The 24849-nt window shown below is 40.3% G+C and overlaps 2 protein-coding genes across 2 annotated transcripts in view; both read right to left on the bottom strand.

The window, feature by feature from the left end:
- Positions 1 to 79: 79 nt before the first annotated feature.
- On the bottom strand, positions 80 to 15416 carry LOC109483088 (tribbles homolog 2-like). The gene is made up of 3 exons (XM_019786076.1): positions 14238 to 15416; positions 8844 to 9136; positions 80 to 1879 (listed from the first exon to the last, which is right to left on the bottom strand). The coding sequence occupies exons 1-3, from the start codon at positions 14484 to 14486 to the stop codon at positions 1408 to 1410; spliced, it is 1014 nt and encodes a 337-aa protein (XP_019641635.1). The 5' UTR covers positions 14487 to 15416; the 3' UTR covers positions 80 to 1407.
- Positions 15417 to 17826: 2410 nt separating this feature from the next.
- The window catches only part of LOC109483041 (coadhesin-like), an 8299-nt gene continuing 1276 nt past the window's right edge, over positions 17827 to 24849 (bottom strand). The window contains exons 2-4 of the mRNA XM_019785998.1: positions 23807 to 23998; positions 22722 to 22966; positions 17827 to 20230 (exon numbers count right to left, since the gene is read on the bottom strand). Coding sequence (XP_019641557.1) covers positions 22725 to 22966; positions 23807 to 23998 — 434 coding nt within the window. The 3' untranslated portion in view covers positions 17827 to 20230; positions 22722 to 22724. The remainder of the gene's footprint in view (positions 20231 to 22721; positions 22967 to 23806; positions 23999 to 24849) is intronic.

The following is a 24849-nucleotide window of genomic DNA, read 5'->3' as shown; positions in this document are numbered from 1 at the left end:
TGGGTATGAACTTTAAGTGTGATGCAACAAGAAAAAAAGGTTTATTGAGAAATTTTACAGAACGTTTGGTTTTTTTGTCTTTCTTCAGTGAAGAAGTTTTGTATTGGTGCAAAGTATCACCAAAGACACTGCCCAACTTTGTCTAAAATTGTCCTTTTTTTCACCCCAAACCCAGTGCACAGTCCAGCATAGCAGAAACCCATAGAAAACCTGTGTCATATTTTGTACATCTATTGTTGCAGGTTGACATGTAACTCTTGCTGTTCACATCACACAATATTTGTGCTGACAAGTAACTGTACAATCTTTCATAGTATAACCCGCCCCCCTCCCCAACTCTCGTTTTCTAGAGATTGTGGGGAGGGGGGCATTTGTAGGCTTCAGAAGAAAAGCTGTTTTGACTAGAAAAGGAAGGGGCATCCGTCCCAAAACACAGGACAAAAAACGTGCCTTTTCCTACACACAGTGTAGAGAGCTGGAGGGCAGTAGGAACACCCCTTCCTACAAGAATGGTTCGAGCCTCCGTAACACAAAACGAGTGGATGGAACATGCCACTCTTGATATGTAACGGGGGTGCCTTTTTGTTTTTAAAAAACTAAGATTATCGTGGTCCTCGAATGTGAAGCCTTTGTACTGCCTTGTCAGTTTTGCTTGCATTGTTGATAGCTAGCCACCCCTTTAGTTTTGAGTGGTATGTTCCAGATGTATCATGTATAACTGAGTAAAGGGTTATTCCATTTTTCCCATGGGGATGATTAAAAATGGTTGGGATGTAAACAAACTTTTGTTGTACTCTTGCTGCATGTGTATCAACTCTGTGCATTTTACAAGCGATATTGTTTGTTGTTTCACAAGTCAAGTACACAACATTCTCTTTTACGTACAAACTATACATGATTTTGTTACATCTTAATACTTGGCAGTGGGAAAAAGCTGTTCTTTTTCACATTTTTCTCTCTTATATCCATTTTGGCTTTATAAATTAATTAAATTTTTCAAGACCCTGCTTTCAATATTCAATTTTTCTTGTTACAAATTAAAAGAAATGAAAATAAATGATCATGATTTCAATAATTTAAGTTTAAAACAATGGCAGTCATATAAACCCGCTATTATTATACTTCTGTTCGTAGGACTGAAAGAAAACTCTTGCTGTATAGTACTTTGATCAGTTGACTTTTTAACTTACAACTTGGTATGTCCAGAAGTGGTATTACAACAATAACCAAGAAAACAATACGTCCACAACTACTGTATCCATTCTTCCACTCTACAAATGAAACTGCTCTCTCTCCCTGCAATATTGTTGAAACATGAAATGAAAGAACTGAAAAATGAATGAATGCCTATCACGGCTCTGAATCTGATGCTACTTTCAGTGTGGTTTTCTTAGCTTCGAATCTGAGTCAGCTGAATAAGGAGGCTTCATCCTCCTCCATGCACCAATCAGGGACAATCTGGTCGGGTACTTTCGGCTCCGCCTTCCCGCTAACGCTGATCGGAAAGCTTGCCTTGAACCACGGGTGCTCTAAAACTTCTCTCGCGGTCAGTCTCTCCGACGGTTCGCGGCGTAACATACTACGAATCAGACACTTCGCCTTGGACGAGATTCCCTCCGGGACGGTGAAAATCCCGCGCCGGATCTTCGTGAACAGCGCCTGCGGCTCAGTGTCGTGGAACGGGTAGCGTCCGACCAGCATGGTGTACAGCATCACGCCGAGGCTCCAGACGTCGGCCGCTTTTCCTGAGTAGCTGCCCTGCGTGCTGAGGATCTCCGGGCTAACGTACGCCGGGCAGCCATGTTTGTCGCTCAGACGGTCGTCCCGAGGGTCCGCCAGGAGGTACGTGTCCTCTAGACTCTCCAGCTTCAGCTGAGTTCTGCAGGAAAACAACAAAGAGGAAAAGAGACAGGTTTAGAAACAAGCACCAAAAATACAGAAACTAACATACACATGTAATAATCCACATAAAACCTATTTGTAGGATATATCAAATTGTCAACAAATCAGTCAGGTGAAAACAAAATAAAAAGAACACAAATGAACAGTATATATAGGTGTAGGTCTATTTTCATAAACAGACAACACAGACTTAAGCATATATTTTATTTGGCTGTCCTGTTTTTAAATATTGATGTGTAAAACTGTGACAACTTGTACCCAATTCAGGGGGATGCAGTTGTGCTCCCCTACTGATGTACATTTGGAAAAGGAATGAGCAATTAAGTGTGTTTGTTTGTCATGATTCTTTACCCTAAAATGTATGTTTCCCTTTGATGTGCGTCAGAGTCAGTAAATAGTAAGACAAAACGCGCATGTCGGTCACCCAGATGTCTCCTATATATAACCTGGCCTCTAACACAGGCACATTTGGGGAGGGGGCACATAGGTTCACGGGCTAAAATAGCTGCACCAAACTTGCTGACAATCCACAGATATGTAAGAGGGAAGTTGGAACAGTGTTACAGCAAGGCACACATTCTGAGTCACTCTAACAAACTCTACTATTCATGTACCTTTGTGACAAAATATAACAACAGCCAAATTCTTGTATACTACAAAACTCTTTTCCACGTTTTGCTAAGCCTTCAAATCTATAAACAGAATTCTCTATGTCTCTATACTGTGGCTATACATGTAGCTACTGGATCTAAACTGTCCCCTCAATTGTGGTCCCTTATCAATGATCAAGTACCGGAATGGTCAATATGGTCAAACCTACTAAGCAAATGTCATCAGGTCAATGACCCTATTGTAAACTCCTGCCCCTATACTGCAGAATTTGAAACTTTAATTTGTCTTATTCTTAAGTTAGCATTTTTCAACCATCACACAAGCAAATATACAAATGTTTCTTCTGTCATCCATTGCTTTACTGCTATTGTTTTGAATGTGAAGTAGAAATATTTTTAAATTCTTGATTTTTACGGTGCAGTGCCATTTTATTGCTGCGAATATGAAATGAATTTAAGGTAAATCAGCTGACGCACACAGGCCCACCTTTGGCAAACCCCCCCTTTTACCTAGAGAACGCTGTCGTTTGATTGGACGATGTTAGGTCACCAGCGTGGACTTTATATCGTGAGTAAACATTTGTATTGGAGCGTTGTTCACTTCCTGTGTCTGAGTCAAAGGTTGCATCGTGCCACTGGGACCAAGCTACGCAAAAACTTGCACGTCGGCAAAGATAGTTTAGGGCCGCCTAAATTGTACATCAACATATAGGACAAGGTCATCTGAACAGTAAATGTGTTCCGATTCCTTTTAAAGTAATAAAAAAACATTTTGTGTTTTGGTATTCCAGTGTTCTAGCCAGCCTGAAATCCCAATTTTGTTTGACAATATCTATTAATACCATGTCATGCACCAAATACTAGATGCAGGGGCATGGTCCTCCAAGAAAATTTTGAAACCTTGACCCTCTAAAATGCCATCCCTCTCATTTCAAAGGGAACATCTCACCACCCCTACCCACATCTAAAATGGAACAACCCAAGCAAGGAATCGTTTGAAAGAAATGAGTTAAACAATCACAAAAACAGAAGCAGTTTTTCTTTCCATAACACCTCTTTCAGCGCCGGAAATTTCACAGCATCCAAAAAAAGATGCCATGGAAACTGGCAAAATCCTTCGTTTAAAATGCCACGTACATGGCAGACCAACTGGAACGTGTCCAATGCAAATGAGGGCCTGCCTGGCAGTCAGACGGTTTTTCCAACTGCGTGATACACTTGGCTCGGCGCCAAACTTGATCCGGTCGTGTTTCAAGTCTAACCTCCAGGGCCAGAGTTTCCCTGACGCCAACCAAGTATGTTAGTGGCCTAGTCAGGGTAAATCTTTCTTATGGGACTGTCTCAAGCTGGGCTCTAGCCAGCTCAAAATTTTTTTCTGTCAGCTTGTGCTTGCAATCTAGTAGGGGTTCTGAGGACAAATTTAGGATTTTTGAGCCTTTAAAGATGCAATTTCCAACATTTTGAGAGGAAAATAAAGGGGTTGAGAGTGGTTGTTGGTCTGCTGGATGTTTTAATGTTTTTACCAAAGATTTTTGTCAATTTTGTCTATCAAGGCTGACGGATTCGTTTAAAAAAATTCCATCACATGCAAAATTGTGCAATGTTTCATAGCAATAGATGTTACATTTCTGGACAACCACTGGATTGTTTTGCTCTCAGCAATTGACATGATGTTATGTCATACAAAATTGTGATGACGGAAAAATATTTCAGGCTGGCTAGACCCACACCCAGGGCATAACTTCCATCTGTGTCATCAGACACAAATGGATTTTCAAAAACCACCCACACAGAAATGGCGAGAAAGTGTTTAATGTAGCCAGTAGCAGGCTGATACGTATACCAGATACAGACTCCACTGGTTCAAGGTTTCAGAGAGAAAGTGTCCCAAATACTTGGGTAAATGCCAAATATGGGGGAATATCTGGGGTTTAGAGGGGATTTTCCAGGCTACAACTACTCACCTACAAATTGGAGATAAAATTTGAGTCCAATGCGATTTCAGGGCAGCAAAACTAGAAATATTAGCACATTTGATAGAGCATTTCAGACTTTGGGCATTTAAAACTGCAGAAACAAGCCCCAAGTCATTTATTTTCTGGGTGGTACCCTAAAAATCACCTACCAATTGGCGATAAAATTTTGTTAATATCAAAAAGAAAATACAAAACTAAGCTACTTGTAATTTGGCAACCTATAGTATTTTGTGAAGAGCAAGTATAGAACCAAATAAGATGACATCTATAAGTATTTTGAGCCATGAAAAAGGGAATTTCCTGGATAGAACTACTCACCTACAAATTGACGATAAAATTTTGAGTCTGTATTAAAAAGAAAAAACATTTAGCTAAACTACTTGAAACTTGGCAACCTAGTATTTTGTGAGGAGCAAATATAGATTAGTACTTTGACTCCTGAAAAGGGTATTTTCTTTGAATTATACCTAGCCTGAAAATGTCACTTGTCAGCAGAACGTACTGCACCCGTAATATGTACTTTGGCTGCTTGTCTCACAAAAGGTTGTATTCGCAAATAAGGTTAACATCCCATATATCTATAGTTTCCAAAGGTTGTGTGGGAAAAGATATTGTCTGCAACAGGCAAAATTCTGATGCGACGCTGACCAAAAATCCAACAAAAAAATGTGAAAAATTAGGGTATCATGGAGGCGCAGTACATCCTAGCCTGGGGGTTTCTGACTGACTGTAATTGTCGCTAGTCATTTTGTCAGTTCCATCCGCTCTAGCCTGCGTGTTGGCACACACAAGGACGGCTGACAATAGAGGTAATGGTGTGTGAGGTAAAGGGGGGCGTGTAGCTAGCACGACATTTCTGCTGGCGGGAAAGAATTCGGTTCTAGATACTGAGGAAACTGTAATTGTTCATCCAAGATTTCGATGCAATTTCAGGGCAACAAAACTGGATTTTCTACTCAATTTTCTGGTCATTGTTTTAATGTAACAGGTTGAAACAATTTCAAGCATACGGATATCTGTGAGTGTGAGGCAAAAATGCCACGTCACTCATGCAAAATGGTTGCTTGTTTTGTTTTGCTGGTTCTAGCTATTTATTGGTGGTACCGTATCCAAAAAGTAAAGGTACTTCTTATGTAGCTTGTTTTGGGGCTTTAAGTATGAAATGATGACGACAATGTGTAACAATCAGGATTTGAACCCCCGACCACTTGGTCCAGAAGCAGGGACACTCACTGACCACATGGACTAGATACATGTAGAGGCCAGGTCACTGACCACTGGATTAACTAGAGGCAGGTCATTGACCAGTGGACTATGCACACAATTTTGGTCCCCTATACTTCCTACATTTGTTACTATAAAGTATTTGTAAGTTTATGTCCATTTCTATCTGTCACCCCTACGTTTTTTGGGGGCACCGCCTATTCGCCAGTATCGGAAAAGCCTTCTGTTTTCTACTTTGGCCTCGATTTGAAGAGTCATGTGATTACACGAGTGCGACAGTTGCATCATTTTGCGAGCGCTGGCACTTCAACAAGAGAGGCCGTCATTTATCAATGACAACCACTGGGGAGTGACAGGAAGATACTGGAAAACGTAACCAGTGTTCTCACTAGGCTGAGTGTGATTTGGGCCCCCTACGCTGTGATTTGGACCCCCTATGCTGTGATTTAGCCCCTATTTCAACCAGTGTAGGGGTGTTTCTTTTTAGGGGAAAACCCTTCATAGATCTGTTTTAAAAAAAATTCAAATTTGACTATGGAATAAAGCTATAACCTCGAAATTGGGAGGAATACTTATGATTGATGAAAAGATGTTATAATCTAATTATTTAGTGCCAAATAATTCTTTCTGTATCATTTTTCTGCACCACACAATAACACACTTGAATAGGTAACAGTTATTAATCAAAAAGTGAAGAATAAATTTAGAAGTCATGATGCCCTCATAAGGTGAATTCCAAGTTAATTGCCAACAGACTGAATTTCCGCAGATGGTTACAAGGTCGGAATGTACCAAGGTCGTCTGTCAGTTGGAAATTGCGAGGAACTTGCGAGGAACGGTATTTCTTCACCTTCCGTGCGTGTCTGCGTCACTGTGTTGATAAATTATGTATGGGAAATATTTCTATTTGTGTATGGAATGAGTTATGGAAATTTTCATGGAGGGAAATAGAACAGTGGCAGATATCTGTCACAATTGTGGTAGAAAAATTTCCAAATTTTATTTGAAAACATCAATATACGTGAATAGTGGGTTAAAAAATTTCAACAGTTTTAATTAAAATTGTGTGAAAGGACATTTTTTTGTGGGAAAAAATTCCAGCTTTTCACATAAAAACATTTCAACACTTTTTAAAATTTCAGTAGAGTACTCTACCATGGATTTAGACATTTTAACACTTTAAAATTCTGTGGAATTGAAGCTAAATTCCTTTGATAAATAACAACAAAGTGGCCATCTTGTACACACCTTTTTGGTAAACATTGTCTCCAAGCCTAAAGGCATAAAAAAAACTTGCGCAACAAAAATGGGAGAAGTGCCAAAAAGTCTGGGAGCCCAGACAGTGCAAATATTTCCGCTGGAACTTGGAAAGTACCCAAGACCGGATACATGTTCCCTCTGCAGGGGAAAACCGACCCTTTGGAAGAAAACGACACAGAATTTGGCAGAGCTCTAATCCGTACACATAAACACAGACCCACTGCTACATACTTATAACATTACACCACACTTTTCAGTTATGTTTACAACATTGCGACTTACTTTTGACTTTTCTATTCTTTTTCACAAAGACTAAATGCTACCGTATTTATGTGTTCCTGCTACTACATAGAGGAAGAGAGATTGAAGGATATTAATGTGTTTGTCTACGTTTCAGACATTAGATATGATTGTGCACAGGTTTTTGGCTTGGTTCCACCTGCCAAAAGCACTGAGAGACTTCAATGCACCAAGACCTGGGAACTTGCCAAGAATAAAAGATATGCAAACACTAAAGTACAGTGCTTATTGCTGACTAGAGTCTGTGTCTTTGTAGGTTTCACAGCAATGAAGGACTTTTGTCTGGGCGGACTTAGTCTAAAGTAAACTTAGAAGTAACAGTTCTAAAGGGCAACTCGCTATAAACACAGCCTTTTAACTACAAGTTCGGCATTTCCTCAGAAAAATGATAGATATACTTGCGTCGTAATTTATCAACTTGCTATGTGTCCCCACAATCTCCTGGTTTCTCCCATGTTCTACTGCTTTATCCCATATTTTCCCACAATCTCCCACTGTCTTTTACATTTAAGTACTTTGTCGTATTTTGCATAATCTTAATTTGCATAAATGGGACACTTACATGCTCCCGTAACTGTGAAGAAACATTTGTGCACTACGAGTGTTACATACTCATCTAAACATAAAACTTATAAGGACTTCAAAACAAGGACAGGTCAAACCAAGGACAGAAGAGACATGACCATGCACTCGTACATGTACAAATGACCTTGTCAGCGGAATTCAAATTTCCGTGGAATCTTTCCAGCCCTGAAATGGTCAGATTGACGTCACGGACAGACCTGTCAGCGGAATCTGTTTCCCCTCAATATCCATTAATTTTCCGCATGCCTTCTGCGCAGCAGAAGCTGATAACTAAGTCTAATGGGCTTACTGTCAGATATGTGCTGAGAATACCTCACAGCTTGTAGGTCGTTCAACTCTCTAACAAAGTCTAGGATACATGTAGAGGTATGCATGTAGTGTATGTATGTACAGCTAAGCTTGTTTTAAAACAGTACATGTCAGGACTGGAAATACAATACCGCCTGTATAAGCAGGTTAGTGCAGGTAAAATTGGACCTGTAAAGGTATTGAAGTCTACCTACACTGGTCCATGTACCTACGAAGTATAATGCTTCTAAACAGTTTTTAGTATGCTCTATACTTCCTAAATTCTGGGGGTGCAGGTAAAATTTTTTATGTCCGTACTGGCGCAGGTATGCAGAAAAAGTATTTTGAGCCCTGATACAGGTACACCTTGTACTCACAAGGAAACCTAAACCCTCTTCACCCTTAAACCCACTTCCTTCCTACCTGAGCTAAACCAAACATGCAGGTAGTGGACACTTCCTCAACTCAAGAGGTTCTGTCAATTTTTGCCCACAAATTGCGTTGTTTTGAAAACGCTTGTGGAAAGATCAGTTTACGTCATAATTCTATTTCACAATGTTACTTTGTCAAAAAACTTAGGACATTTGTATGATGTAATATAAAGCAACTTATAGTTATAGTAGATGCATCCGATTTCTAGAGTTTCTAAGCCATAGGACAATAAGAATCTCTACAAAATCTTAGAAGAAGGTCTTACTTTTCAGGGTCTTGGAAGACGAACTTTCGCAGCTTGAGGTCTCGCAGGACGACACCGTTGTCGTGACAGTGTGCCACCGCCGACACGATCTGGAAAAACAACCAGACCGCCTCCTCCTCCTTCAGCCGTCGCTTGTTGCGTACGTACGAGTGCATGTCGCCGTGGCTGCGCTCGAAGAAAACGTACGCGCTGCGCTCGCCGAGGATGACCTCGGTGACCTGGTTGACGTTGTCGTGAGGTAGAACGTTGAAGTTAGCTGCCATGGCCTCACGGTAACGACTCAGCTCTAGAACCTGCACAGGAAAATAACAACAAAGAAACATAAGAAACTGCAAGAAATTCAACATGTTATCATATTTTTTCAGTTCCAAGACTAACTTTAAAACCCATATGGATTGATTATAATTTTAGTCATTCTACATGTATATTGAATAATTTTTTTGTCATGTTCTGTTTTGTTTTGTGCTTACGACACAAAAATCACACAATTTAGGAAAAAAAGAAAGGGTACTTAAGATTTATGTCAGTTATTTCACAAAAAGTGCCAAGTAAGAATTATTTATTTTGCCAACAGAATTTTATAGAAAAAATTCAAACCTTTAACTTATGGCTTGTGTTCAAGTAAAGATACTGAAAATGCCATGTCACATACTATATCAGTAACAGTACATGATGCAATACTAATACATGTTTTTAAGTTGTTCCAAGATACGATGAAATATTACTGACACAGTATGTTATCAAAGCTTTGTAATACACGATTACATCAGACTTCAGTTCAAAACAGAATCACATGCTGTTTATGTACACTTGGGTCCTGTGACCAAATTTCCCCCCTCTTACATATTGAATGATGCAACAGCGTGGTCAGACCACCTACACGCCCACCTAATTTGCATACTGGACTATGTGACCTTCCTGGCGACTTTAACCCAATTTGCCTTGTTACGATGCAATCTTGTTGAAATTTTGTAACTGTCGTATAAGCTTGCTACGAAATCTGTATTCTGATGAAATAACAAGGAAATTTGCAAGGCTAACTTTATACATATACCTAATTCTTGAAGTTGTAACTACACTGTAGTACATTCTAGACAATATCAGACTTTTCTAAAGGAAACGGACAACTATTAAAGTTGATTATGGTTAGAAATATGACTAGCAACCAACTTTAGCCAACGAAATGGTCATCCACTGATGATTCTGTACCAGAATGACTGTTGAGGGTTGGGCATCAGTATTGTATGTACTAATGTTCTACCATTGTAGTGACTAAGTCTACCGGAAGGCCATTTATAGAGGCATGTTGTTGTTGTACAAGTCAAGACGGTTTAGTCAGAATTTTCTGTATCACTTCAACAACAAAATTTGGCTTGATTTTGAAGACAAGCTGAACCCCTTTGATCAAATTACTTTGCTTTTAATTGTCATAGAGGTAATGAGAGAGGAATAGTTTGTGAGGTGGTGAAGTTTTGACATGTGATATGAGGTCATAATCCACATTGCCACATCACAATATACCTACCACATAAAACCAATACAAATAGTTGTGGGGTCGTGTGGCGCAGTCGGTAGCGCGTTCGGCTCACACCCGAGAGGTCGTGGGTTCGAACCCTGCCCATGTCACCGATCTTGTGCCCTTGGGAAAGGCACTTTACACGACTTTCCTCACTTCACTCAGGTGTAAATGAGTACCTAGCTTCGGTTAGGGACGTCCCTCGGATAGGACGTTAAATGGAGGTCCCGTGTTTGGGAGAGCCACACCCCACGCACGTTAAAGAACCCACCGCACTTATCGAAAAGAGTAGGGGACCTTCCCGGTGTAAGTGGTTCAAGCCTTACAGTCTGGTCTCGGGGTTGACATCTTTGAAGAGGTGATAGTCACCTGTTATGTCAATCCTTCCACAAATGTGGTAAATCGTCATAAAATAAATAAAATAAAATAAAAAAAAAATTTGTTCCAAATGGCTACCTTAGCAGGCTGAAGATTAACTATCAACACAGATGAACTTTCATGCTAGTCTAAGATGTTTTCTTTTGGTTGTTACACAGATTTCCCCCAAATTTCCCCATGTGACTGTGCGCAAGTGTTTAGTCCTGTATGATGCAACCATTTGAAATCCACACAATGTACACAACACGGTCACCTGACCAACCCACCATTTGTTCCAGGTGTAAACCGATCGAGGTGAGTCATTCCGGCGGTCGGTTATTATTAACAGACTTCGCTCCTTTATACGGGCGCCATGACTCAAGGTAAACAATACGCACAGCGCGTGTTTGGGTCAGCGAAGGTGTCACACGGCACGTACAGTACTACAATTGGATTGCACAATCTCGTCTCTGTAACACCGTTTCCGCTTTCAACTTTTCAGGCTTTGATTGTCCAATTTTTACTAATTTTTAGCAAATTGTCTGCCTCTTTTTTCTGCTTTCAGCGAAGGTGTTGACATTTGTGGCACGTATTACGAAGGGATTGCACAATCTCGTCTCTGTAGCACCGTTTCCCCTTTCAACTTTCCCAAATATAGGCTTAGATTGTCTAAGTTACAGCAATATCTACTCCTTTATACTTCTTTACGAGAATATATCTTACATATACATATATTTTATAGGTTGAACCTTCTCCCTGCTGCCTAACCCCATAACAAATACTAGTCAGAGAGCTACTTCAGTGTACTGAAGGTTAACAATGTTTCATACTGTTTTGTTATCGGTACCCCAAACTTTGCAAACAAATCATATCTTGAAAGGCTGTAAAAAAAGTTTACAACGTTTTGTCGTGATCCTACAAGTCACGATTTCGTGAGATAAAAACTTTGGGCTGGAATGTTGTCAACATTCTTCTCTGTAGTTTTATAAACACATCACTGCACATGACTAACTCAGTAATTCACAGTGACTTACTCCACAGAAATCCAGCTTGAGGACTTGTTTTGCGAAGTCATTAGTAGAACTTCTTGCCAAGACATCTTGGCCCCACCTTGGATTAAATTCTCCTTCGTGTTTTGTCCATAAGTCACGAGGCAGTAAGACTTAAGACAAGACTAAAAGACTTGGTTTTGTTCTGTAAGAGTGGAGTGGAAATGACTCATCTAGTGATGGTAGTACCATGTACTTTACTAAGACAGGTACAGTCACCTGTGTTAGACAGGTGTAACAGGTGTGTTTGCTATACAGGTAACTCAATAATTTACAGCTCAAGCAACCCCCAATTTAAAAAAAAAGTCTGTATTTACCACACGTATGCAAGTCACTCTACTATCCTTCCACTTCAAGTCCTGATACTGATAGTCTTTTCTTTCCCCCTTTCTATTGTCCAATCTTTTCTTCCTGTTTTATTTTGCTGCACGCTCAATTCAAAATACTGTATTGAAATCGTTTCCGTTGCCTACAGGAAGAAATTCAAAGACTTGTGCATGAAAGAAGTTCTTGCCTTTGAAGAACTAACTTACTAAGAAGAAACAAGAGGTTTTGACACATCAAATGGGGGTAAAATCTGGGATCGAAGAAAGAAATCCAGCTGTATTTGTCAGGGGTTTTCTGAAGTTTTTGGCACATGCCACACAACGTGTGGATGAATCCGGTCTGAAACCTTGTTTTCTGCCCTAGAGGCATAGTCGTGACTGGCGTATGCCTTTTAAATTCTTGTACTCTGATCCGAAATATCTCAACACAAAAGCTAGGACTTACTTTCTAAGCGCTAATTTCTGTAGCATCTAATAAGGAGTTATTGCAAGGTTTTTTTGTAGGATTCACAACCAGCAAAGAAAACAAAAGTCCAAAGCTACCAGGTTTTCCGCTTTTGGTAAAATCATTTTTTCCTATTGTATCATACACGATTGCTGTGAAATGTAAGGATCTGGGTTTGGAGAGGTGGCAGTTTTATAATACACAATACGTCATTTTGTGCCTAGGTGCTAAATTAATTTTGTTGTTGGCACAAGGGTGGGCTTCTCCACTTCAAAAGGGGGCTGGTGGCTGCAAATTGGGGGCACCAGTTGCCAACTAGGTGCGAATTGTAGACTTTTAGACTCAATTTACTTCCAAAAACAAATATCAAGCCCGTAAAGGCACTAAAAAAACGACACTTTGACTTTAAGCACTTTTTTTAACTTTCCCAAAAGATGACAGTTTTTAAATTCTATATCATCTTTTTTCTCTCATTTTTTTCGCTGATTGAAATGACAGAGTGGGGGCAGGTGTTTCGTCCATAAGTGAATCTTTTATTCAACACTTGGGTTGAATATTCATAAGGTAGCATGTCCATCCTTTTTTCTGATGAAAAAAAACGCAGCTTGCACTGTGCAAAAAAATATTACATCTTTACACCTTGCCTTACAAATACGCAGTATCTTTTTCATGAAAAAATGATTTCATCATCAACTGAAAGACCTTGTTCTAGCTTTTCGTTTGTAGATGTAATAGATGTATTGTACAATGTGTTTCGTCTAATTTTCAAGAGATTTCTGTCTTTTTTGGACGCTAAAACGACTGACCTAAAACACCTACCCCACACACAGAGGCCCTCTACTCCTAAAAACTGGTGCGTAGCGAGGTCTGTTTGCCGTTCTAACATTTCACTGGTCCATTCATGCCATAGGAAGCGGGAAAGCACGAACAAAAGGTGACCAATGGGGGCCAGACAAAGACTTGGCTGTGCCGCGTGTTTGCAGTGTGAAAACTACCATGTCGCTTGGCTTCCCTAACACAGCTCTAGTTTGTTGACTCTTCAATCAAGAAGGCGGACTAGGACAAGATGCGATAAAACCTTGCCTCATCGCGTGTTGTATTTCATCGTACGCTGCCGAATAGTCAAACGTTTCGACGCGTTTTGTTGCGAAATTGTGACAATATGCGCGTGAATATATGGATACAGAAAGCAGGTACTATAGTGTTGTGGAAAAAACAATTGGAAACCTGATATCGTCTTCACTTTTACAGCTGCGCAAATGCTAGCTTGCTGCCAACAGTGGTCCCGAGAAAGTATGGTTAGGAAAATCGAGCTTGCTCTGAGACAAAAATCCTCACGTTTGAAGCAAATTTAACACTATTGCAGCATTGTGAAGTGATGAAATAGGAAGAAAGCATTTTCGCTCGTACCTAAAATCATACTGACGAAATGTACAGTAGTTTCGAAACCTCGAACATCATAATCAAGCAGACAGAAAAGTGTGCAGTTAACTTTTAAAATGTTGCGATTAAAAGGCATCACTCTACAATTTCCTAGTATGAAAATTATTATACTTGCCTTTGCAAATTTAAAATGCAACAATATTGCAATTTGCAAGCATCTAGTTATGGCATAAAAGTAAGAAACAAAAGTATCATACCTATTTTTCAAAACCAAAGATCTAGAAAATGAAGTACGGCCTTTAGTAGCCTGGAACTCACCTTACACACATACTCTTCTTCTGTTAGTGTGTGAATAGCCTCGTACAGGCCTCCGTCCAGCTGCTTTGTCAGCAGATACTGCCCGATGACCGAGACATTTTCTTCCTGCTCTTGTGGAAAGCATGGCGGGCTGCTGGGACTGAGAACGGGGCTAGAGGGGGAACAACTTAGATCGGGTGGTGGGTCGAACGGTACCGTCTTATAGTTCTCATCATGGATAGGGATGGGGTTCGAGCGGTATATGTTCATAAGGAGCTTTTGCTCTTTCCTTTCTCCTTGAAAATCCGCTGCAAAGACGAGACTAAAGAAATATTATTGCAACAAAATTACGAGCTGAATTTGCACAGTACGTAGTTTTTTTTTTTGGCGAGGGTGCCGAGAAATTATTCGTTGGAATGTTGGAAACGGTGAAGTCCTTTTTTGTTGAATCAGGAAATTTCCTCGTGTGTGGATTTCACAATCACAATAGACAACAGTCAGTCCCAGCGAGGCTTTTTTTTTCGGTTGTGCGTAGCAGCAAAATGGCAAAACACTGAGCAGAAATGTCACAACGATTCGAACATCGAGTCTTTGTCGTTGTAGTCGTTGGAAAGGAATAAATTCCTCAGAAATACAGAGTTCGCGAAGCGAGTTCCGTGTTGAGCACGTTGCACCCAAAACACACCCCGCTCTCTTTGTTGGCAACGCAACGTGGCTATCAAAAAATTATGCCACGAGAAAAGACCAAAAACCTTGTGACGAACCTCGGTCCTTGGTGACAATGTGGCGGTCACAGCTGCGATGGAAAATTTCCAGAGAGAAATTGCGATCCTCCGTGGCAATAGTGACTGTGTCTCAAGATCGGACGGTGTTGCGCAAGACGTGAATCACCCAGCTTACAGCGTAACGTCCTTAGCAAGATGGCCGGACCACAGACCAGGGTAGGCCCCAACTTCGCTCTTCCTTTTCGGCTCCGGATGCCTTTATTTCGGGATCGGCGACGCTCTGAAGCTCCACGCGGCTCCGCAGGCTTGGGTTGAGCTAGCCGAACTAACCGGGCTGGCCCGATCTTCCCGGCCGACCCCGAATTAGAGGCAGAAACGATGACAAGTACGTCCCTCCATGGCGCTACCTGCGTGTCCTGCCCGGTCTGAACCTCCCCTCCCCTTCACCACACGGCACCGGCTCACAGCAACACGTCAACACATATCACTCCGCTACATAAGTGTCTGCCAACAATTTTTCCACGTCAACTTCAAATTAAATACTAAGTAGTCTTTAATATCTAACTTTCCAATTTGTTGGGTTATTGTCTTATTTGGTGTGATCAAGTTTAACACAATGTTCGGTCATTTAGTATTTTTGTGGCACTAGGCAATTAAAACCCCTTGCGGGGCATATGAAACCTCTAACATTTTTGTTAGTTCGCAATAGTATTTTTTATAATGTTATAAAGAGAAAAAAAAGAGGAAAAAGTGTAGTTTTTCTTCTTTCTCAAACTTTCAATACTTGTCTCCTCTTTGGAACCACCATCATCACTAGCTGTATTTTTCGTCAAATATTTTTTTCATATAATATTATTTTCGAAAATTTAATTGCTTTGCGTATCAAAACATCCAAGAAGCAAAGAAAAAAATAGATCAATATCGTCTTATTTATCTCAAAGCAACATTATATATTTTAAGGCTTTCAAACCAAAAACACAAAACAAATACGCTCATACGCATCCGGGCCATATCAATTTGATCAAAAATGAAAGAATGACTTCGATTTTTTCCTGTATCTTTTTCCTCACAAATATCCAAAGAAACGAATGCGTAATTATAATGGCATTTGTTTACAATTACAACGTTAAACAGTAAAGCTACACGTCTTCAAGTGACTCATACTGTAGAGAAAATACTAGAAAGTACTTGTTACTTCCTGCCTGGGTCTATTTTCATTCAGCGGAAGGTTTCAGACTGAGTGAAAAGGCGTCCCAAATGCTCGGATCTTGCATCATTACAGTGATGACGCAATGACAAAGATTGAGAGCGTCTGGGCTAGTCGTACTGCAACTGTCTACGGGGGTGCACGATTTCGAATTTTTTTTCTTAAATACAATATTTCAATAAGTTTGTAAAGATATCAATATAATATGATGATAATCATAAATATATTAATTTACGCTAAACATTAATAAGTCATAGAATATATTTTTATCAATCAATTTTTCTTATGATTTGTATTTTCCACACCCAATTTTTATTTGGAATCTACCATCGTTTTATTTGGCGGGCTTCTCCCATATTAGGCCATTGACTGGCCTGCGGTTGCAACATCGCGCGCGAAAATGGTAGACTATACCATTCGTCGAACGGTCAAAATAGGGCGACAGATTATAAATTTACATTTTTTTCACATATAACAAACCGATTTCTACAGTTTCTATTTTATAGAATAAAATTATACGAGAACTTATATTTCTAGCTCTTGTAGCTATTGATAGAATGATTAAAAGGATATTTCTTTTTTCCTAACACCCCTGTCAACGGTCAATGGTTCGGTACCATAACAAAGCGGGAAAGAACGTGCCGTGCTCTGATTGGTGGACAGCGTCAGGCGGGCTGAGGGCTGGTTGTGGGCACAACTCCATATATGGGCGGTCCACCAATCAATGAATCAATCCATCACTTGTGACGCAGGCAGATTTGGCGTTTGACAGGTCCTGGTGACGCAATCTCTTCCTCCTAGAGACATTTGGACAACGGTGGTTTGTCACTGTTTGCATCATATGATACACAGAGATCGCATGATTTGGTGACGAATGCTGACGTGTGCACCTATATTCAGTTAGAGGATACAATCCAAATATCGTACCAAATATTGCGCTTAGCCTTTATAGGCCAAAGCAAAGCAATGCAAGGCCAGTAAATTTCATGGTTAATGCTCACTACAAATACAGAAAATGCTACCACACTATACGCACTAGTGTCTCTTTATAAGAGCTAGCGCACTACTTGAACACAGGAAAAATAAAATTGCTTTTGACGGTGCATGGAGGTAAAAGTCTCTTTTTACCTCCATGGACGGTGACACCGTGTTTGGCAGAAACCGTCACGTCTGCTTGAAGTTTACATACAATGTACTGAATGAGCACATTTTGGCAGTGCCATGACATTCTGAAAGGGGGCGCTGCTGTATGGCGCTTGCAACAATTTTTTTTTACCGTCCTTCATCTCTCGAGTCAGGTAAAGCTGCCATCTCTTAGCCTCTACCAGGCTTTGGGAGGCGGCTGGAAAGAGTGTGACATACTGTTCTCTCTAGCGGACCAACTCCCCTGGCATATTTATCTATTTGGCCGATTTCTACTCTTTCCAGCCGCCTCCCGAAGCCTGGTAGAGGCTAGCCATCTCTAATTAAATTCCCGTGTGTGTCGTTTCTATGTGCAAGTTAATCTTATAGATCAGTCAGTTCAGTCTATACCACTAGACAAAAATGATTCTATAGATTCAGTCAAGCAAGAAAAATTATTTCCCCGATGCCTGAACTCCATAAACGTATTACTTCTACTACTTAACCGTATATAAAATCAATGAAACGGAGTCAAACAACACAAAACACTAGTTCATTCAGGACAGAACAGTTTAATTCACATAGTAGAAACAATTACAGGGCATATTAAAAGCGCCTAACGGAAGAAGAGATAGTTACTTGTATCAATCTCCAAGCAGATCCCTTTCGGTGGCAAGGCAGTATCCATTAGCCAGAGGAGTTTGCACGGCCACCGATACTGCCTTGTCACCATATGATCTGCTTGGAGATTAACTCGTATATCGCATTCCGGTGCAGCATATCTCAGAAACATACCGGGTTTAAATCATTCTTCTCTTGCAAAATCGTGTTTTTTATTTAATCCTAGCACTGGAATGTGATGTACAATATCACGAATATACAAATATTTTTACCTATCCACATATTTTTGATGTGTTAGGTAAAAATATTTGCATTTACAATACTTGATATAATTAATTGTACGTATATGTCTAAATAAATACTTTCCACATTGGCAATAGCCTATAGCGTTATTCGCTTATGTACGGTACAGTGGTAAGTGTTCTAAGAAAATCAGAGGAGAAATTTAAGTTGGGAAGTTAGGAAAATGACCCATATATTATCTCCAAGCAGTGGCAAAATCGTATAACTGCCAAAAAGAATAGGTCCTGTGGGCCATAGACCGACCCTGAATGTCCATCCAATGAGAGAATGGCAATTAGCAGTTCAACCAATGAAAGAATGGCAAATATTAATGGTTCGACCAATGAGAGAGTGACATTTCTATGTTTTGAAGGGGGTGGGCGGGGCAAGCAGTTACGATTTTGCCACGGGATGGAAGATTTGATTGGAGAATAACCCATATATATTATGTAGCATTTAGTTGTATTTATAGCAGGCAATATCCCTACAGTAACACACACATATCAGCCTCAAAACTAAGCGCTATATATAGCATATAACTTTATTGTTAACAAATAACATCTTAAACTTTTGTAGTCTCTTACAGACTTGTTGGGCTGCGTGAAAAATAGTAGCAAATGTCCAAATGGCCATATAGGCTAAAGAATTTGGCAGAGGAGTTAGGTAGCCATACCTACACATAGGAAATACAGGTTGTTTAACTAACGTCTCTGGTACAATATTCAGCCTATTTCTGACAATTATTTGGCTATTTTTCAGATAGCCCAATGAGTCTGCTGCAGGCTATCACTCTGATGCACTATTTATCTTTGGTACCAATAATATCATTTTCAAAATATCTGCTTTATTTGACCTCAAGCTAAGCGCACCTGTAAAATATTATGTATCATATTTGTACTATATATGTTGTATATTTTGGAAAAATATCACTATAATTCGGTAATAGTATTGTATGATGGCATTTCGATGCGAATTCTTTTGTTCTTGAATTCTTTTAGATGTATGAAAGGGTCCGAAAAAAAGGTGGTTGCTTTCTAGATTTTAATTTAAGTCATTTCTTTTTACTTTAAGTTATTTCAAAATATGCAAAAAGGGTTTTAGTAATTTCATAGTCCTTGGGGTTAATTTGTTTTCGGCATTCGCCTACATATAAGATGGCCTAAACATGTAAATTAGGTCACAACTATGCAAATGAGGTAATAAGTTTGGTGCGAATAGACTTGTACATGGTTTTCGATGTTTTTGCTTCTTCACTGTTTTACCTCTAAATGAACATCATAACAAATGAATTCGAATAAGCAAAAAAAAAATCCTTTGACCTGCAGCATAATAATTTGATCTTTGCTATGCATATAAGTATATCTACAAAGATTTATATAATATATGATTTTTTTATTAAATGAATACTGATATTCTTATCACCGAAAATAATCTTAATAAATCTATATTAAATGTCATCGATTTATTAGGGACCCATGACGTCACCATCAGCTGAAGGTGATGTCAATTTGAATTTAGAACGTTTTGTTTCTTTTGTTTTTTTAAGAACACAACAAGTAAAAAAACAAACCATTTTTGCCGAGAAGGGAAATTTAAAATGATGACACAAAATAAGGGATCAATTTAGTTTTGCCCTAAGAAATACAAAGTGAGAGCTCATTGGTGGTTTGTGGATTAAGGTTTGAACAATTGGATAAAATAAAACATAGTCAAATTTTAGGGACGGACTAATTAAGTATAGAAGATGGAATCATGATTGGAGGTTGCAATAGTGCTATTTAATGTTGAGCGGATTTATGAAAGAACGATTATAGATATGACAAAAGACAGAAAATATTCTGTAGTTAAATCACGATAGTCTTGTAGTTGTACCATTCTGTTGATAAGCTCCTTTAATAATGGTTTGAAAGATTATAGCTAATTTGTTAGAAGCAACATACTGGGGGAGGGGGGTAGCAAACTTCTAGCCATGGTTTCTTCCTGCTGGAATTTAACATCGTCTCATGGTCCATTTTTTCACCGGTAGTGTCAGTTGGGCAGTCACGTTGTTCAAAGACCTGGGGAAAAACAAGAAGATAATAAGTTTACAGCAAATATATGAACTATTCTAGCACTATCTAAACTGAAGACAAAGTTCAGGCATCTAGGTATAAGACAAACAAGGAATCATTACTCAAGCAACTGAATAACTCCGTCATAGTTGCTTCTCGATGAAACAATAAGTTGTGACGACAAAACTCTTTCTTTCACTCAACCACGACGGGGGCCGACATCGTTTACCAGATAGCTCTGACCCAGTGTTGACGTCTTTGAAAATTCTTTTTTCTCTTCAAAATTTTGGTCCAGTTTGGAGACGTTTCGGCTAGAAGGAACAGGTAGGGTCTAAACTTTCCTAGTTTGGTCAAATTTTGTGCATTGATTTCACCAATTTAGTGGCCATAATGAGAGACCTGAGTGATGAGGTCTGGCCTGCCCAGGGCGGATGGATACATGAAAAAAGTATGTCAAAAGTAGGGTTTGTTTACTGCTGTCAGCTGTTGTAAGAGTTCGAGCTGATCAATCCCCTGTTTTCTCTTCTATATTTGGGAAGTAGACCGTTGTGGCTCTCTGGTGCAGAAGAATTTTTGAGATTGAAATGTGAGAAAGTACTTTCATGGGGACTTGTTTCAGTGACAGTGTATTTAACCATAGGAGTGTGGCGAACCATGGCGAATAACGAAAATATTCTTGTTATTACTCCGTGAAGGAGGTCAGGACCTCCGGACGGAGTGTTGTAATCGGCTGATTTTTCATGTTCGCAGTCAAAACACTGGGTTCTCTTCGTGTAATCGGCACGCAATTTTATACGCCGTCTGCGGGCATGCCCGTGTTGATGCACGAATGTGTATTTTTGCCGTTGCTGCTTTCGCGGTCAATGTAATATCGCAGACGCACCCCTACAATTACGAGGCGAATTGGAACGGTCCAGAAAAACGCGTTGTTTGGAATAGCGGGGGGGGAGGTAAAAGTTCATGCAGATACGGGGTGGTTTTTATAAGTGGTTCCAGATGTTTTTGCCCATGGTTAAGAGATGCCAAGTTTTTTGGAAGATGTTCGCAGCCAAAACGCATTCTGCCGTACGTCGCATATCTGTGTAATTTCGCATGTGGTGTTGCATTATGTCCGGGATGATGCACGTCTTTTTATTTTTACCGTAGCTGTTTTGATATTGGAGTAAATGGTTATTTTCGAAACATCCCTACTTTTACAATCCTGTGGAATAGACCGTAGGTTTAGGCAGTTGTCTGGTAGCAGAGGTACTGTAAGCAGATATCCTGGTTATCTGGCCGGCGGTAGTAACACTCGCGGTGCTTACCGCCACTGTTGCTGGAATTTGGCTTGTTCCAGGCGCGCTTAATTAGGTACAGGCACCGTAAGACGGTGGGGCTGTCTTTGTTACTAGACACGACCATGATAGTCCGATCTTTATGTGAATGCAATGATTGTGTGTGTGTAATTAAAATGAAGTTAGAACTTGAAGCACAGTATCTTTACACGCCCTGGGAGCAGTAATGGATTTAGCTCTTTGTATGTTTTATGCTTGTGACGCGCCCTCATTGTATTAACCCACGCTCCTCCGCAGCGTCCGCTAGCGCGCTATAATTAAATCCACATCTGGGCGCGCGGCGGGGTCCCCAGAGCAACACAGTGCGGAAGCATTAGCGTGTATTTGTGTCCTGGGGCCGAGAACGCATTTTGCGCAAAGCATGCTGGGTAGCAGAGTGAACTGTCCTGGGGACGAGAGTTTGTGGCGCGGGCGGAGAATGCCAAAACTCCCTCCGTGGCTAAGTTCCTTCCGCGACTAACTCCCTTCTGGGCAAATGTAGAGGGATAACGGTACACCCTCATAGCGTCACCAAATGAGGTACTTTGTAAAGGTCCGTTTCATTTGGTATATATTACCATTGTGACAGCATTTTATACCCCAAAATAGGAATCTTGCGTCTTGTTTTAGGTCCCGATAGTAGAAAGAATGCAGTGTACATGTATTCAGATGGCCGCCGTGTAACGTTACGTACTAGCGAGCGCGCACGACAATACCGCCAGAGTAGAGTAGGTTATCCTAACCCTTTAGATAGCGCAAAGAAAACAAAAACGACAGATTTGCATTAAAGAAAGTTTATTTTCCATAGCCTGGGCTAAGCCACGATCTATAACCTATGGCTTCTCCACGGGCGCTGGGGACGAGCGTGGTATTAACCGTTGCCTAATTATAATGTCTGCACAGTAGGTCTGGCGTTGACGCTTGGGATTTTGTTGAAATATATAAAACTTCACGGAGAATTGTCGCCTATGGCTTCTTGTTTAGTTTGGCCATGTTTGTAAATATTAATGATATTTTGTGTGTTTCCTTAAACTACGTAATTCAGCGTTTTGTACAATACATTGTACTATTAGGCTGCAATGTTGTTTTAGTTTTATGTCAATTTGCAGATAAACCATTTATATGTTCCTATGGCCAAAGTAATTGTACTGTCTGCCCTTTATGATAGTAAAACTCTTTCTTACTGTCTAGGAGCTTCCTGTCGGCATGATGGTCGGCATTCCGGTTGGACAAGCGTCCTCGTTACAGGCAACGGTCTTCGACTCGCTCAGTCCGCGTGTGGCGTTGTCTTCAAACAAGCACTGATCACCCATGTGTGCAGGTGCTGGGTTGTCACAGGTTCGGGTTCGGGTCAGGGTACCGCCGCCGCAGGTCACGCTACACGCACTGTCAACCCAGTCCGACCATCCTCCGTGCACCGGGTCAGCCGCTGAAATATGGGGAAGCATGATTTGGTTATATATCATATGATAGTTCTTTATTGACTCGCCATATGTACAGAGACTTTTGTATGGTCTCATACAACTAATTTTGTAAAAATATTGCAACATGTAATCATAAGACGTGGTGGGAACGTACACTCAAATTTTTCAACTTATACTATGCCGCCACCAACACAGCGGACAATATACAATACTCATTTTCACTTGAGATAACAACTAATTTTGGTTTGTAAAATTAAGAACTGAGCCATCCCGTTTCTTAGCGCAGTTTTTTGAGACTGACTGACAGAACTACAACTAAGATCGAACGAAACCAAATACATGAATATGAATGATGAATTAATAAAGTCAGCTTACTTACAGATTCATATGTGGCAAACTACTAGTACTTACAGAATATATGTCAGGGGCAACAGAGGTTTAACTATTCCCTAACATGCAATATTAATCTCGAAGATTTACATATTCTTTTATGTGCATTGTTGAATATGGGTATTGCAAGAAATTCTGGGATGGCTGCATTTTAACCCTTTTTTTATTCCAAAAATTCATTTCATGACTAGACATAGTGACGGCACACTCAAGTTAACATTATACCACCACCAACGCAGAGGACAATGATACAGGACAGGACAATACTCATTTTCACTTGAAATTTAGTGAGGAAAGTCGTGTGAAGTGCAAGGGCACAAGATCGGTGGCATGTCAGGACTCGAACCCACGACCTCTTGGTTCCGAGTCGAGCACTGTATCTGCCGTTAATACGCCCCACGACTCTACATATTCCTTCTTGGCTAGTACAGAGTGAAAGGTAACATGGTACTCACTGCAGGGTGTGTTCACAGACCACCTCCAGTTACTGTTCTCGCAATACATCCGCCTCTCGGCCTCAGGCGGTCCCGAATAGCCGACTGGACAGCTGAAGACGCAGATAGTGCCAAAAGGAATATTGGTCTGTCCGGCGCAGGTGCTAGTTTCGTAGGTCGCTGGTACCGGTGGTGGATTTTCACATGGCCTACCTACAAAATGACAATGGCAACGAAGTTTATTGCATATTCATGCATTAAAAGTGTGAAATTCATGCATTAAAAGTGTGAAATTAAAAATTCGTATTTTGAACTAATATTGAACGCTGATGATAAATGTGTAAATGACAGGACCCGATTCAGGGCATTGCGAGTCTGTACATGCGCTACAAAGAACTGAATAAACCATTATTATTACAACTGCACGAAAAGTTGGATTTTAAATACCAATTCAGTAGCGTTCTGGAAATGTTTACGTTGTAGTAAATAAAAGTCAAGTACGATGATTCCAGACTTACCACTGGTAGTAAATGAAATTGTCGTACTTGACTTTCATTAACTAGCATGGTAAATTCACGATGTTATGAGAACATGATTGTGTAAACGATGTATAGATACATATGTGTATATCGATAACATTACATCTTTGAGCATTTCGTTCTTTGTTGAATGTACCTATCTCTTGTAGATGTTTGGCACTACTTTTGTATCCGGAGGATTACGTATACTAAACCTGTGTGTACCTGTGGGTGTGTGTTCCTGTGCGTGTGTTTGTATGTGTGTGCGTGTGTGTGTGTGTGTATTCCTGTGTGTTCTCGGTATGTGTGTGTGTGTGTGTGTGTGTATTCTTGTGTGTATGTGTTCTCGGTGTGTGCGTGTGTGTGTGTGTGTAATTCCTGTGTGTTCTCGGTGTGTGTGTGTGTGTGTGTGTGTATTCTTGTGTGTGTGTGTGTTCTCGGTGTGTGTGTGTGTGTGTGTGTTCCTGTGTGTGTGTGTTCTTGTGTGTGTATGTGTGTGTGTTCCTTTGTGTGTGTTCTCGGTGTGTGTGTATGTGTGTGTGTGTG

The sequence above is a fragment of the Branchiostoma belcheri genome, unplaced genomic scaffold (assembly GCF_001625305.1).
Source record: "Branchiostoma belcheri isolate BF01 breed outbred unplaced genomic scaffold, Haploidv18h27 scaffold62, whole genome shotgun sequence".
NCBI classification, from domain to species: Eukaryota; Metazoa; Chordata; class Leptocardii; order Amphioxiformes; family Branchiostomatidae; genus Branchiostoma; species Branchiostoma belcheri.
Note: the sequence above shows the minus strand (reverse complement) of the source record. Positions and strands in the feature narration are given on the sequence as shown.